This window comes from Heptranchias perlo, chromosome 30, assembly GCF_035084215.1.
Source record: "Heptranchias perlo isolate sHepPer1 chromosome 30, sHepPer1.hap1, whole genome shotgun sequence".
Taxonomy (NCBI): domain Eukaryota; kingdom Metazoa; phylum Chordata; class Chondrichthyes; order Hexanchiformes; family Hexanchidae; genus Heptranchias; species Heptranchias perlo.
In genome coordinates, this window is record NC_090354.1 from 29,383,524 (window position 1) to 29,399,852 (window position 16,329).

The window sequence follows — 16,329 nt, forward strand, 5'->3', positions numbered from 1 at the left end:
ATGCCAATGTTAAAGTGTCAACACTTACCTGTAGCTATTACCTGTCATGTCACTAGGTGGCATTCTAATGGGAATGCCTATGTTAAATGACAACACTGCTCTGACAATGTTGCCTGTCCTGCCTCTAGGCAGTGCTGTATCATGAGAACATAAGGAGCTGGAATAGGCCATACGGCCCCTCGAGTCTGCTCCGCCATTCAATCAGATCATGGCTGATCTTCTACCTCAACTCCACTTTCCCGCTCTACCCCCATATCTCTTGATTCCCTTAGTGTCCAAATATCCATCAATCTCAGTCTTGAATATACTCAACGACTGAGCATCCTCAGCCCTCTGAGGTAGAGAATTCCAATGATTCACAACTCTCTTGAGTGATGAAATTTTTCCTCACCTCGGTCCTAAATGTCCGACTTCTTATCTTGAGACTATAACCTCTAGTTCTAGACTCTCCAGCCAGGGGAAACAGCCTCTCAGCATCTACCCTGTCAAGCCCTCTAAGAATTTTATACTCCAGAGAATATAGGCCCATTCTACTCAGTCTCCCCTCAAAGGACAACCCTCTTATCCCAGGAATCAATCTAGTGAACCTTCGTTGCTCCGCTTCTAAGGCAAATATATCCTTCCATAGGGAAGGAGACCTAAAGTGTACATAGGATTCCAGATGTGGTCTCACCAGATCTTTTCCCCATAAATCACTCAAAATGCTTTCTGAAACAGTTTTGTTTATCAATTTTAGTAACTGAAATTTCTACATGTGGATCATCCTATCCCAGTGCAATCTGAGAGCATTTAGTGCCGAGTGCACTGGGAGGACGTGCACTTCACCTGGACTAGGAGCTGAATTCCCGAACTTGCTCTCGGGCCTCATTTAAAATAGGGGAGGCATTATGTGGGTACACTTATAGAATCATAGAATCATAGAAGTTACAACATGGAAACAGGCCCTTCGGCCCAACATGTCCATGTCGCCCAGTTTATACCACTAAGCTAGTCCCAGTTGCCTGCACTTGGCCCATATCCCTCTATACCCATCTTACCCATGTAACTGTCCAAATGCTTTTTAAAAGACAAAATTGTACCCGCCTCTACTACTGCCTCTGGCAGCTCGTTCCAGACACTCACCACCCTTTGAGTGAAAAAATTTCCCCTCGACCCATTTATAGCTCTCCCCTCTCACCTTAAATCTATGTCCCCTCGTGATAGACTCTCCTACCTTTGGGAAAAGATTTTGACTATCTACCTTATCTATGCCCCTCATTATTTTATAGATTTCTATAAGATCACCCCTTAACCTCCTACTCTCCAGGGAAAAAAGTCCCAGTCTATCTAACCTCTCCCTATAAGTCAAACCATCAAGTCCCGGTAGCATCCTAGTAAATCTTTTCTGCACTCTTTCTAGTTTAATAATATCCTTTCTATAATAGGGTGACCAGAACTGTACACAGTATTCCAAGTGTGGCCTTACTAATGTCTTGTACAACTTCAACAAGACATCCCAACTCCTGTATTCAATGTTCTGACCAATGAAACCAAGCATGCCGAATGCCTTCTTCACCACCCTATCCACCTGTGACTCCACTTTCAAGGAGCTATGAATCTGTACTCCTAGATCTCTTTGTTCTATAACTCTCCCCAACGCCCTACCATTAACGGAGTAGGTCCTGGCCCGATTCGATCTACCAAAATGCATCACCTCACATTTATCTAAATTAAACTCCATCTGCCATTCATCGGCCCACTGGCCCAATTTATCAAGATCCCGTTGCAATCCTAGATAACCTTCTTCACTGTCCACAATGCCACCAATCTTGGTGTCATCTGCAAACTTACTAACCATGCCTCCTAAATTCTCATCCAAATCATTAATATAAATAACAAATAACAGCGGACCCAGCACCGATCCCTGAGGCACACCGCTGGTCACAGGCCTCCAGTTTGAAAAACAACCCTCTACAACCACCCTCTGTCTTCTGTCGTCAAGCCAATTTTGTATCCAATTGGCTACCTCACCTTGGATCCCGTGAGATTTAACCTTATTTAACAACCTACCATGCGGTACCTTGTCAAAGGCTTTGCTAAAGTCCATGTAGACCACGTCTACTGCACAGCCCTCATCTATCTTCTTGGCTACCCCTTCAAAAAACTCAATCAAATTCGTGAGACATGATTTTCCTCTCACAAAACCATGCTGACTGTTCCTAATCAGTCCCTGCCTCTCCAAATGCCTGTAGATCCTGTCCCTCAGAATACCCTCTAACAACTTACCCACTACAGATGTCAGGCTCACCGGTCTGTAGTTCCCAGGCTTTTCCCTGCCGCCCTTCTTAAACAAAGGCACAACATTTGCTACCCTCCAATCTTCAGGCACCTCACCTGTAGCTGTCGATGATTCAAATATCTCTGCTAGGGGGCCCGCAATTTCCTCCCTAACCTCCCATAACGTCCTGGGAGATTTATCTACCTTGATGCGCGTTAAGACTTCCAGCACCTCCCTCTCTGTAATATGTACACTCCTCAAGACATCACTATTTATTTCCCCAAGTTCCCTAACATCCATGCCTTTCTCAACCGTAAATACCGATGTGAAATATTCATTCAGGATCTCACCCATCTCTTGTGGTTCCGCACATAGATGACCTTGTTGATCCTTAAGAGAGGCCCTACTTGAGGGGGCAGTTTTGGCTAAAGTCATGAAGGCAGAAGAGGAAGTCTAGGTGCAGCCCAGGCCTTAAAGGCATTAGAACCGATAAAGAGGCAGGCTCAGTTAAAGCCACATGGGAAAAGCAGAATGATTTGGGGCAGGATTATTACCTGGACGCCCTCTGATGTGAATGGTAAGTTTCTAAATTAATGCATGTGTGTCAGAAGCTCTTGTCAGGATGTCCTGGGTCGACCTGAAGAGGCAGCCGGACATTTAAAGGGAGCTGGCGAGCCCTGGAGAGGAAAGGTGGATTTATTTTATAGATTTCGGCCAAGACTAAGGCCTGAAAAGTTAAATCTGTGGGGCTTATGTGGAGGGACAGGTGGCTGCCACTCAGCCCTATCCTTCCATGCAGCCACTTAGGGCGCTTAACGCTGCTACCCCCAGGACTACCCCCACTTTCCTGCGGGGCCCTGCAGGCAGTGGCAATAAGCAAGAGGCTGTGGACTCTAGGCCCCATCACCCCACTGGCCTTTACATGCGACGGGTGGGGAAAGGGAGGCTGGCAGTCGCCCAGGCAAGGGTGGCGGGGGTGGAGAGAAATTGAGATCAGTCGAATGCAGTTGCGGGCCTGATTTTATCCTGTTTTCTGCCAATATCCCACCTGATTTTTGGGTAGGTTTTCAGAGGAAAATCCAGCCCAGCATTTCTTCTGACCTATCTTGAGTAAAGCCAGGGGAGATGTGCTTTATATTTACAATACAGCTCCTCATAAAAGGAAAAGAATAAATTATTCCTGCTATCTATACGAAGCTGCATTTCTAAATACTTTCATACATTCAGAGTTGTGTTTGTGATATCCTCACCTGCTATGGGAGAGTCTGGTTAACTAATTCCTGTAAGAGGTTCTCCATGGATTGTTGAACAGCTCCAGGCTAATAAGGACGCCTGAAACAATTACTGATGTTGGTGTTGGCCCTGGCTCATTGGTAGCACTCTTGTCTCTCCATCAGAAGGTTGTGGTTTCAAATTCCACTACAGAGACCTAAGTACAAAATCCAGGCTGACACTCCAGTGCAGTACTGAGACAGCATGAATGTTAAACCAAGGCCCTGTCTGCCCTCTCAGGTGGGTGTAAACAATCCCATAGCACTGTTTCGAAGAAGAGCAGGGGAGCTCGTCCTGGCCAATATTTACCCCTCAACCAACATCACAATAAAACAGATTATCTGGTCATTTTCACATTGCCGTTTGTGGGATCTTGCTGTGTGTAAATTGGCTGCTGCGTTTCCCACATTGCAACAATGACTACACTTCAAATATACTATATTGGCTGTAAAGCGCTATGGGATGTCCTGAGGTCGTGAAAGGCGCTATATAAATGCAAGTCTTTCTTTCTTTTTACTGGGATTTGAATAACTGTCTCCTCAATTCAAAAGGAGCTGTAACCAGACACAGATCCGAATCAATCACACACTGACCCCGATTTTAACTCGGGCCGGGATCGTTCTGTGCGAAGGGACTTGGCGAGCATTCTCGAGGCCTGGAGAGATTTTCCATATCCAAGGCCCTGACTCCTGCCCGAACTCTGCAGCAATCACTGCCTGGCCTGGGGAGTTGGGGGGTCACGGAGGGGAGCCCTGGGCAAGGGAGGTTCAAGGTTTCCTTGTGGGTCAGGAGGAGCCGGGCCACAAGGAAGCTACATTTTCAAAACTTACCCAGCTGGGCTTTTCTGGACTTTTTAAAATTGCTGGAACAAAGTGTGTAAGTCCCCCACTCCATTTTAACTGAGACCAAACACCCCAGCACCGCGCATCCCTCGCCTATACCCCCCACTCCACCGGGTGGAGGGAGTTAAAATGGGAGTCAGTGCTATGTTTATATTTGAATTTTGTGGCTTGGTTCCTCCCTCAAGCAAATGTGCCCAGAGATAGCCAAACAATTCTCACATCATTTATATCAATTTAGGCTGGCTCATGGTTTCTGTGAATGCAGCTGGTTCTTAACTCCTTATGTACTGTGACTCAGTTAAACGAGCCACCACCAAGTGTAACAAGCTGAAACAGGCCTAGGACCCAGTGGTCAATTACACACGCAGACCAGAGCTTAATGTTCAAAACAAGTGGGGTTTATTCACCCACGGCAGTTGTATCTTTAAGCGCAGAGACAAACAAACCAGGGACAGGGACAGGGACAGGGTACTTGCTGAATGATTCCATTGTGTAATCTGAGCATGTGCACCCCTCAGTGCTGCTCACAGTCAAAGTTGTGCATGACACACTCTGCCTCAGCCTTGGTCTCCGACTCTCCTCACTGCCGATAACCCCCCCACCCCGCCACACTGTCACTGCCGACTGAATCCCAACTCCCCCTGATCCTGTCTGATTATTAACAGCTGCTGACTTTGTTAATAATCAGACAGGGGCAGGGGGGAGTGGGGAAAGACATAAGTAAGGCAAAGGCCAAAGTAATAGATTGGAATAAAGGGGGCAGTAGCAACACGGAAACAGAGAGTAGTGGTGAACGGTTGTTTTTCGGACTGGAGGGAGGTGTACAGTGGTGTTCTCCAGGGGTCAGTGCTGGGACCATTGCTTTTCTTGATATATATCAATGACTTGGGTGTACAGGGCACAATTTCAAAATTTACAGATGACATAAAACTTGGAAGGATAGTAAACAGTGAGGAGGATAGTGATAGACTTCAAGAGGATATAGACAGGCTGGTGAAATGGGTGGACACGTGTCAGATGAAATTTAATGCAGAAAAATGCAAAGTGATACATTTCGGTAGGAAGAACAAGGAGAGGCAATATAAACTAGAGGGTACAATTCTAAAAGGGGTACAGGAACAGAGATCTGGAGGTATATGTGCACCAATCGTTGAAGATGGCAGGGCAGGTTGAGAAAGCGGTTAAAAAAGCATACAGGATCCTGGGCTTTATAAATAGAGGCATAGAGTCCAAAAGTATGGAAGTCATGATGAACCTTTACAAAACACTGTTTCGGCCACAACTGGAGTATTGCATCCAGCTCTGGGCACTGCGTTTCAGGAAAGATGTGAAGGCGTTAGAGAGGGTGCAGAAGAGATTTACTAGAATGATGCCAGGGATGAGGAACTTTAGTCAACCTGCCTTGCCACCTTCAATGATTTGTGCACATATACCCCTCTCTGTTCCTGTACCCCTTTTAGAGTTGTGCCCTCTAGTTTATATTGCCTCTCCTCATTCTTCCTACCGAAATGTATCACTTTGTATTTTTCTGCGTTAAATTTCATTTGCCACATGTCCGCCCCATGTCACCAGACTGGAGAAGCTGGGGTTGCTCTCCTTGGAACAGAGACGGTTGTGAGGAGATTTGATAGAGGTATTCAAAATCAAGAAGGATCTAGACAGAAAAGATAGAGAGAAACTGTTCCCATTGGCGGAAAGGTCAAGAATTAGAGGGCGTAGATTTAAGGTGATTGGCAAAAGAACCAAAGGTGACATGAGGAAAAACACTTTTACACAGCGAGTGGTTAGGATCTGAAATGCACGGCCCGAGGGGGTGGTGGAGGCAGATTTAATCTTGTCCTTCAAAATGGAACTGGATAAGTACTTGAAAGGAAAAAAATGTGCAAGGCTATGGCGATTGGGCTGGGGAGTGGGACTAGCTGGATTGCTCCTGTATAGAACCAACGTGGACTCGATGGGCTGAATGGCCTCCTTCCATGCTGTTACCTTTCTATGATTCTTTCTATAAGTGTGAGGTGGTGCATTTTGATAGGAGAAATAAGGGGGCCACATATTCCTTGGAAAATAAGAGTCTAAATGGGGTAGAGGAGCAAAGAGATCATGGGGTACAGATTCACAAATCATTAAAAGTAGCAATGCAGGTTATCAAGGCCATAAAAAATGCAAACAAAGCACTGGGGTTCATTTCTAGAGGAAAAGAATTGAAAAGCAGAGAAGTTATGTTAAACTTCTCCAGAACCTTGGTTAGACCCCACTTGGAGTACTGTGCACATTTCCGGTCTCCGTATTATAGAAAGGACATAGAGGCACTGGAGAAGTTGCAAAAAATATTTACATGGATGATACCAGAACTGAGAGGTTGTAACTATCAGGAAAGACTGAACAAGCTGGGGCTCTTTTCTCTTGAAAAGAGAAGGCTGAGGGACAACCTAATAGAGGTCTTTAAAATTCTAAAGGGGTTTGTTAAGTTAGACGTAGAGAAGACATTTCTGCTTGTGGGGGAGACCAAAACTAAAAGTCACAAATATAAGATAGTCACTAATAAATCCAATAAGGAATTCAGGAAAAACCCAGCAAGAGGTTTGAATGTGGAACTTGCTACCACATGGAGTAGTTGAGGTGAGTAGCATAGATGCATTTAAGAGGAAGCTAGATAAGCACATGAGGGAGAAAGAAATAGAAGGATATGCTGATAGGATTAGATGAAGTAGGGAGGGAGGAGGCTCGTGTGGAGCATAAACACTGACACAGACCTGTTAGGCCTGTTTCCGTGCTGTAAAATTCTATGCAATTCTGTGTTCAGCCTGAGCCTCAGAATTTCTCATTTAAAAAAGACAAGAGGAGGACCGGTCCCACTCCCCTCATCACTGCAGCCTGGGCCTAGTCCTCTGTCCCTGTCTCTTCCATGGCCTGGTCCCAATCATGGAGGACTTTAATCTGAATATAGACTGGGCAAATCAAATTGGCAAAGGTAGTTTGGAAGACGAGTTCATGGAATGTATACGAGACAGTTTCTTAGAGCAATATGCCATGGAACCAACCAGGGAACAGGCTATTTTAGATCTTGTATTGTGTAATGAGATAGGGTTAATTAGTAATCTCACAATAAAAGTACCTCTGGGGAAGAGCGATCATAATATGATAGAATTTCACATTGAGTTTGAAAGTACTTAAGTCAGAAACTGGTCTTAAACTTAAATAAGGCCAATTACATAGGTATGAGGGGAGCGTTGTCAAAGGTAGATTGGGAAATTAAATTAAAGGGTTTGACAGTTGAAAAGCAATGGCAAACATTCAATATGTTGCCAAGAAGAGTAATAAGCCTGGGCATTGGGAGAGTTTTAGAAACCAACAAAGGACGACTAAAAAATTGATAAAAAGGGAGAAAATAGAACATTAAAGTAAACTAGCAAGAAATATAAAAACAGATTGTAAGAGCTTCTACAAGTTTGTAAAAAGGAAGAGAGTAGCAAAAGTAAACGTTGGTCCTTTAATGGCTGAGACAGGAGAAATTATAATGGGGAATAAGGAAATGGCAGATGCTTTAAACAAATATTTTGTATCTGTCTTCACCGTAGAAGATACAAAAAGCATACCAGAAATAGTAGAGAACCAAGGGGTAAATGAGAGTGAGGAACTTAAAACAATTAATATCACTAGAGAAAAAGTACTGGGCAAACTAATGGGACTAAAAGCTGACAAATCCCCTTGACCTGATGGCCAACATCAGAGAGTTCTAAAAGAGGTGGCTGCAGAGATAGTGGCTGCATTGGTTATGATCTTCCAAAATTCTCTAGATTCTGGGACGGTCCCAGTGGATTGGAAGGTAGCAAATGTTACCCTGCTATTCAAGAAGGGAGGGAGAGAGAAAACAGGGAACCACAGGCCAGTAAGCCTGACATCGGTCGTCAGGAAAATGCTGGAATCCATTATTAAGGAAGTGGTAACAGGGCACTTAGAAAATCATAATATGATTAGGTAGAGTCAACATGATTTTATGAAAGGGAAATCGTGTTTGACAAATTTATTAGAGTTTTTTAAGGATGTAACGAGCAGGGTAGATAAAGGGGAACCAGTGGATGTCGTATATTTGGATTTGCAAAAGGCATTCGATAAGGTGTCACACAAAAGGTTGTTACACAAGGTAACGGCTCATGGGGTTGGGGGTAATATGTTAGCATGGATAGAGGATTGGCTAAAGGACAAAAAACAATGAGTAGGGATAGGAACATAGGAACAGGAGTAGGCCATTCAGCCCCTCGTGCCTGCTCCGCCATTTGATAAGATCATGGCTGATCTGTGATCTAACTCCATATACCTGCCTTTGGCCCATACCCCTTAATACCTTTGGTTGCCAAAAAGCTATCTATCTCAGATTTAAATTTAGCAATTGAGCTAGTATCAATTGCCGTTTGCGGAAGAGAGTTCCAAACTTCTACAACCCTTTGTGTGTAGAAAGTGAGTGGAGAATGCAGGCATTCTCAGGTTGGCAGGCTGTAACTAGTGGAGTTGAGTTCGAAGTTCAGCCATGATCTGATTGAATGGCGGAGCAGGCTCGAGGGGCCGGAAGGCCTACTCCTGCTCCTATTTCTTATGTTATACTGGGCTATAACTAATCTAAAAGCTGCAGTTACTAGCAATGTCTGAAAGAAGAGAAGCAGTGAGGGAAGAACAGGCCTGCTTCAGCTATGGGGAGGGGAGAATGGGGCCTTGTTATGCTGGGACAGTCTCCCATGACCCATGGGAAACCATGGGGATGTACTATCCAACCCCTCTGATTGTAGGTCTTCTTCACTGTTCCTGTCTCTCAATGTTCCTGCTTGTGAATCAGCTAAGCCAGGACTACATCCTCCAACTCACTCCTGGTCTGATCCTCCACCTGAGCTGGGAGCTACAGGCGGGAGCGGACCTAGGAGAGAGCGTGGGACTCGGAGACTACTAAAGGCCCAGGCTCGAGGGCCTACCCGCACTCGGAGCGGAGCTACAGGCGGGAGCGGACCTAGGAGAGAGCGCGGGACTCGGAGACGACTAAAGGCCCAGGCTCGAGGGCCTACCCGCACTCGGAGCGGAGCTACAGGAGGGAGCGGACCTAGGAGAGACCTACGTGAGTCTTTTTCCCCAGCGGGGAAGGAGCTTCGCGGCTTTTTCAAAGGCAGGGGGCGGGGCCAATTCATTGGTACCCGTATATAGGTGGAGCGGTTGCTAAACCCGAGACACTACACTAGTAGTGACTCCCACCCTCCCACCTCCTCTAACCTTTTGGGGGGTAGAGGGAATTTAAAGGGTAGGTTCGTTTTTATATTTTGTTTTCAGGGACTTAACTCCTGGACCTAAGATAAATAAGAAGCAAAAAGTAATCCAAGTGGGACGTCACCAAGGAAGAGGTAAGTGATTGGTTGGTGAGTATTTTCCTGCTGAATTTGTCTCAGGTTAGAGTTTGTGGATTCTCGGGTCTCTGTTGTGTAGTGGGGGACTGCTGTTCAGCAAGGGCCCTTGAGTATACCTTTTAATTGAAGTGAAATTGGTGGGATTCATTTAATTTGAATTAATTAGTTAAAGGGTAAGTCATGTCAGGACAGCCCAGCCCCGTGTTATGCTCTTCCTGCTCTATGTGGGAAATCAGGGACCCTTCCGGTGTCCCTGACGACCATGTGTGCGGGAAATGTATCCAGCTGCAGCTACTGACAAACCGCATTGCGGCACTGGAGCTGCGGATGGATTCATTCTGGAGCATTCGCGATGCTGAAAACGTCGTGGACAGCACGTTTAGTGAGATGGTCACACCGCAGGTAAAGGTTGTACAGGCAGGAAGTAAGTGGGTGACCTCCAGGCAGAGTAAGAGGAGCAGGCAGGCAGTGCAGGGGTCCTCTGTGGCCGTCCCCCTCTCAAACAAATATACCGCTTTGGATATTGTTGAGGGGGATGACTTATCAGGGGAAGGCAGCAGCAGCCAACTTCCTGGCACCAGGGGTAGCTCTGCTGCACAGGCTGGGAGGAAAAAGAGTGGAAGAGCTATAGTGGTAGGGGATTCTATCGTAAGGGGAACAGACAGGCGTTTCTGTGGCCGTAAACGTGACTCCAGGATGGTTTGTTGCCTCCCTGGTGCCAGGGTCATGGATGTCACTGAGCGGCTACAGGGCATTCTCAAGGGGGAGGGTGAGCAGGCAGAGGTCGTGGTCCACATTGGGACCAACGACATAGGTAGGAAGGGAGATGAGGTCCTGCATCAAGAATTTAGGGAGCTAGGTAGCAGATTAAAGAGCAGGACCTCAAAGGTTGTAATCTCTGGATTACTCCCAGTGCCACGGGCTAGTGAGTATAGAAATAGGAGGATAGAACAGATGAATGCATGGCTAAAGAGTTGGTGCAGGAGGGAGGGTTTCAGTTTCCTGGATCACTGGGCCTGCTTCTGGGGAAGGTGGGACTTGTACAAGTCGGACGGGTTGCATCTGAACCAGAGCGGGACAAATATCCTTGCGGGGAGGTTTGCTAGCACTGTTGGGGGGGGTTTAAACTAACTTGGCAGGGGGATGGGATACAGAGTGGAGCTACAATAGGGGGTGATGTGCAGCCAAATATTGAGAAAAAAACAAGTCAGCTTGGAAGACAGGGCAAATATGTGAGGGCAAGGCTGGATGGCATCTATTTTAATGCAAGGAGTCTTGCGAATAAGGTGGATGAACTGAAGGTGTTGATAAACACATAGGAGTATGATATTGTTGCTGTCACAGAGACATGGTTGAGGGAGGGGCAAGACTGGCAGCTCAATATTCCGGGGTACAGAATCTTCAGGCGAGACAGAGGGGGAGGTATAAGAGGAGGGGGGGTCGCAATATTAATTAAAGAATCAATTACTGCCATAAGGAGGGATGATATATTAGCAGGTTCCTCAAATGAGGCCATATGGGTGGAGCTTAAAAACAAAAAGGGGGCAAGCACTTTGATGGGAGTGTACTATAGGCCCCCAAACAGTCAGGGGGAGATAGAGGAACAGATATGTAGGCAAATCTCAGAAAATTGTGCAAATAATAGGGTAATAATAGTGGGGGATTTCAACTTCCCCAATATTAACTGGGATACTCAGAGTGTAAAAGGCTTAGAGGGTACAAAATTCTTAACGTGCATCCAGGAGAGCTTTTTGAGCCAGCATGTAGAAAGTCCTACAAGAGAGGGGGCGGTACTGGACCTAATTCTAGGGAATGTGGCCGGCCAAGTGGAAGAAGTGCTAGTAGGTGAGCACTTTGGTGACAGTGACCATAATTCAGTGAGATTTAAGGTGGTCATGGAAAAGGACAGGGAGGGGCCGGAAATAAAGGTTCTAAATTGGGGGATGGCCGATTTTAATAGGATAAGGCAGGATCTGGCCAAAATGGACTGGGATCAGCTGCTTGTAGGAAAATCCGCATCGGAGCAATGGGAGTCTTTCAGAAGGGAGATTGAGACCATACAATGGCAACATGTTCCCGTAAAGGTCAAGGGTGGTTCCAAGAACTCCAGGGAACCTTGGATGTCAGGGGATATACGAGAATGGATTAGGAAAAAAAGGAGGGCTTTTGGCAGATACAAAAGGCTAAGGACGGAGGAAGCCCTAGAGGAGTACAAAAAGTGCAGGGGGATACTTAAAAAAGAAATTAGGAGATCAAGGAGGGGCCATGAAAAAACTCTGGCGAGCAAAATAAAGGAAAATCCTAAGATGTTTTATAAGTATATTAAGGGTAAGAGGATAACTAGGGAAAAAATAGGGCCCATTAGGGACAAAAATGGCAATCTGTGTGTGGAGCCGGAAGATGTAGGAGGGGTTCTAAATGAATTTTTTGCATCTGTTTTCACTATGGAGAAGGACGACGTAGACAGAGAAATACGACAGGGGGACTGTGATATACTCGAACATATTAACATCGAGCGGGAGGAGGTATTGGCGGTTTTAGCAGGCCTAAAAATGGATAAATCCCCAGGCCCGGACGAAATGTATCCCAGGCTACTGTGTGAGGCAAAGGAGGAGATTGCGGGGGCTCTAACACATATATTCAGAACCTCTCTGGCCACAGGGGATGTGCCAGAGGACTGGAGAACCGCTAATGTAGTACCATTATTCAAGAAGGGGAGTAGGGAAAAACCGGGGAACTACAGGCCAGTGAGCCTAATATCAGTGGTAGGAAAATTATTGGAAAAAATTCTGAAGGACAAAATTAGTCTCCACTTGGAGAAGCAAGGATTAATCAGGGATAGTCAACATGGCTTTGTCAAGGGAAGATCATGTCTGACTAATTTGATTGAATTTTTTGAGGGGGTGACTAGGCGTGTGGATGAGGGTAACGCAGTGGATGTGGTATACATGGATTTCAGTAAGGCCTTCGATAAAGTCCCGCACAGGAGACTGGTCAAGAAGGTACGAGCCCATGGAGTCCAGGGTGCCTTGGCACTTTGGATACAAAACTGGCTTAGTGGTAGAAGGCAGAGGGTGATGGTCGAAGGTTGTTTTTGTGACTGGAAGCCTGTGGCCAGTGGGGTACCACAGGGATCTGTGCTGGGGCCCTTGCTGTTTGTGGTCTACATTAATGACTTGGATATGAATGTAAAAGGTATGATCAGTAAGTTCGCTGATGATACAAAAATTGGTAGGGTGGTAAATAGCGAGGAGGATAGCCTCAGTCTGCAGGACGATATAGATGGGTTGGTCAGATGGGCGGAACAGTGGCAAATGGAATTTAACCTGGAAAAGTGCGAGGTGATGCACTTTGGAGGGACTAACAAGGCAAAGGAATACACAATGAATGGGAAGACCCTAGGCAAGACAGAGGGTCAGAGGGATCTTGGTGTGCAAGTTCACAGATCCCTGAAGGCGGCGGAACAGGTAGATAAGGTGGTAAAGAAGGCATATGGGATACTTGCCTTTATTAGCCGAGGCATAGAATATAAGAGCAAGGAGGTTATGATGGAGCTGTATAAAACACTGGTTAGGCCACAGCTGGAGTACTGTGTGCAGTTCTGGTCGCCACACTACAGGAAGGATGTGATCGCTTTGGAGAGGGTGCAGAGGAGATTCACCAGGATGTTACCAGGGCTGGAGCGCTTCAGCTATGAAGAGAGACTGGGAAGATTGGGTTTGTTTTCCTTGGAGCAGAGGAGGCTGAGGGGGGACATGATTGAGGTGTACAAAATTATGAGGGGCATAGATAGGATGGATACTAAGGAGCTTTTTCCCTTCGTTGAGGGTTCTATAACAAGGGGGCATAGATTTAAGGTAAAAGGCGGGAGGTTTAGAGGGGATTTGAGAAAGAACTTTTTCACCCAGAGGGTGGTTGGAGTCTGGAACTCACTTCCTGAGAGGGTTGTGGAGGCAGGAACCCTCACAACATTCAAGAAGCATTTGGATGAGCACTTGAAATGCCATAGCATACAAGGCTACGGACCAAATGCTGGAATATGGGATTAGATTAGACTGGGCTTGATGGCCAGCGCGGACACGATAGGCCGAAGGGCCTCTATCCGTGCTGTATAACTCTATGACTCTATGACCTAGCCATGGGTACTTCCCCGGCAGGGGACAATGCAGTTCCTCAACATGGTTGCCATCAAGAGTTGTTCAATCGTGAAACATGCTGTGATGGAGCACGGGGGTGATTGGCTGATGACCTCAAAGTCTCTCGCTGGAAACCAGCATGCAGAATGCTGGCCTCCTATTCATAAAATCGTAGAAAGGTTCAGCATGGAAGGAGGCCATTCGGCCCATCGAGTCTGCGCTGGCTCTATGCAAGAGCAATCCAGCTAGTCCCACTCTCCTGCTCTATCCCCGTAGCCCTGCAATTTTTTTCCTTTCAAGTACTTATCCAGTTCTCTTTTGAAGGCCATGATCGAATCTCCCTCCACCACCCCCTCGGGCAGTGCATTCCAGATCCTAACCACTCGCTGTGTAAGAATGTTTTTCCTCATGTCACCTTTGGTTCTTTTGCCAATCACCTTAAATCCATGTCCTCTGGTTCTTGACCCTTCCGCCAATGGGAACAGTTTCTCTCTATCTACTCTGTCTAGACCCTTCATGATTTTGAATACCTCTATCAAATCTCCTCGCAACCATCCCTGTTCCAAGGAGAACAATCCCAGCTTCTCCAGTCTATCCACGTAACTAAAGTCCCTCATCCCTGCAATCATTCTAGTAAATCTCTTCTGCACCCTCTCTAAGGCCTTCACATCTTTCCTGAAGTGCGGTGCCCAGAACTGGACACAATACTCCAGTTGAGGCCGAACAAGTATTTTATAAAGATTCATCGTGACTTCCATACTTTTGTACTCTATGCCTCCATTTGTGAAGCCCAGGATCCCGTATGCTTTTTTAACCGCTTTCTCAACCTGCCCTGCCACCTTCAACGATTTGTGCACATATACCCCCGATCCCTCTGTTCCTGTACCCCTTTTAGAGTTGTGCCCTCTAGTTTATATTGCCTTTCCTCATTCTTCCTACTGAAATGTATCACTTCGCATTTTTCTGTGTTAAACTTCATCTGCCACGTGTCCGCCCATGCCACCAGCCTGTCCATAGCCCCTTGAAGTCTATCACTATCCCCCTCACTGATTACTACCCTTCCAAGTTTTGTGTCATTTACAAATTTGGAAATTGTGCCCTGTACACCCAAGTCCATATCATTAATATATATCAAGAAAAGCAGTGGTCCCAGCACCGACCCCTGAGGAACGCCACTGTACACCTCCCTCCAGTCCGAAAAACAACCGTTCACCACTACTCTCTGTTTTTTTTTATTCGTTCATGGGATGTGGGCGCCGCTGGCAAGGCCGGCATTTATTGCCCATCCCTAATTGCCCTTGAGAAGGTGTTGGTGAGCCGCCTTCTTGAACCGCTGCAGTCCGTGTGGTGAAGGTTCTCCCACAGTGCTGTTAGGGAGGGAGTTCCAGGATTTTGACCCAGCGACGATGAAGGAACGGCAATATATTTCCAAGTCGGGATGGTGTGTGACTTGGAGGGGAACGTACAGGTGGTGGTGTTCCCATGCGCCTGCTGCTCTTGTCCTTCTAGGTGATAGAGGTCGCGGGTTTGGGAGGTGCTGTCGAAGAAGCCTTGGCGAGTTGTTGCAGTGCATCCTGTGGATGGTACACACTGCAGCCAATGTGCGCCGGTGGTGAAGGGAGTGAATGTTTAGGGTGGTGGTGGATGGGGTGCCAATCAAGCGGGCTGCTTTGTCCTGGATGATGTCGAGCTTCTTGAGTGTTGTGGGAGCTGCACTCATCCAGGCAAGTGGAGAGTATTCCATCACACTCCTGACTTGTGCCTTGTAGATTGTGGAAAGGCTTTGGGGAGTCAGGAGGTGAGTCACTTCGAAATTAGTTACTATTAAATGATCCTCCACAAAACCTGTGTTCAGGGCCATCTAGTTTCCTCTCAAATTGCTCATTCTCTTTAGTTGATTCTCTGACTCATGCTTCATCAACTCAAAAGATTCAGCAATTTCTTATCTTTATCAGTTAGCTCATCATCCAAACCTATGTGCTCATTTGCTGATGATTCAACTCTACAGTCATCAACTCCTTCAAATGGCACACACTCAGTGCTCACAAACTTCATTCCTTTTGCTGTGCTTTAGTTGAATTGCCACATTTGGATCTCTTCCATAATCTTTGATGAGGCAATCTCGTTTCCTTTCGTTCTGTAAAGATGCAATTTTTTCATTGTTTCTCACAATCCAATAGTTGCCACCTGTTAGCTTTGATAGCTCCACCCTTAACTTTTCTATATTTACTGACATTTTTGGCCTCACTATCTCCTCTGGCCTCAGATGGAACTCCCACAACTCCTCCATTGCTAAAGATGCCACTAAGATGCTTCATGTCTACTGGGTTGAAATCAAACCTCGGGACATCATCTTCTATTCAATCTCATTCTTTATCGAGACCTCAATACTGTGCAACTCAAGATCTTTCTCCGTCTTCCACTCCACCTACAAT

General features: G+C 46.2%; 1 protein-coding gene across 1 annotated transcript in view; it reads right to left on the minus strand.

The window, feature by feature from the left end:
• The window catches only part of LOC137300080 (vasoactive intestinal polypeptide receptor-like), a 61,233-nt gene extending 61,170 nt beyond the window's left edge, over positions 1 to 63 (minus strand). Inside the window, exon 1 of the mRNA XM_067969175.1 lies at positions 29 to 63. Within this exon, the coding sequence (XP_067825276.1) occupies positions 29 to 63 (35 nt within the window). The remainder of the gene's footprint in view (positions 1 to 28) is intronic.
• Positions 64 to 16,329: the final 16,266 nt, after the last annotated feature.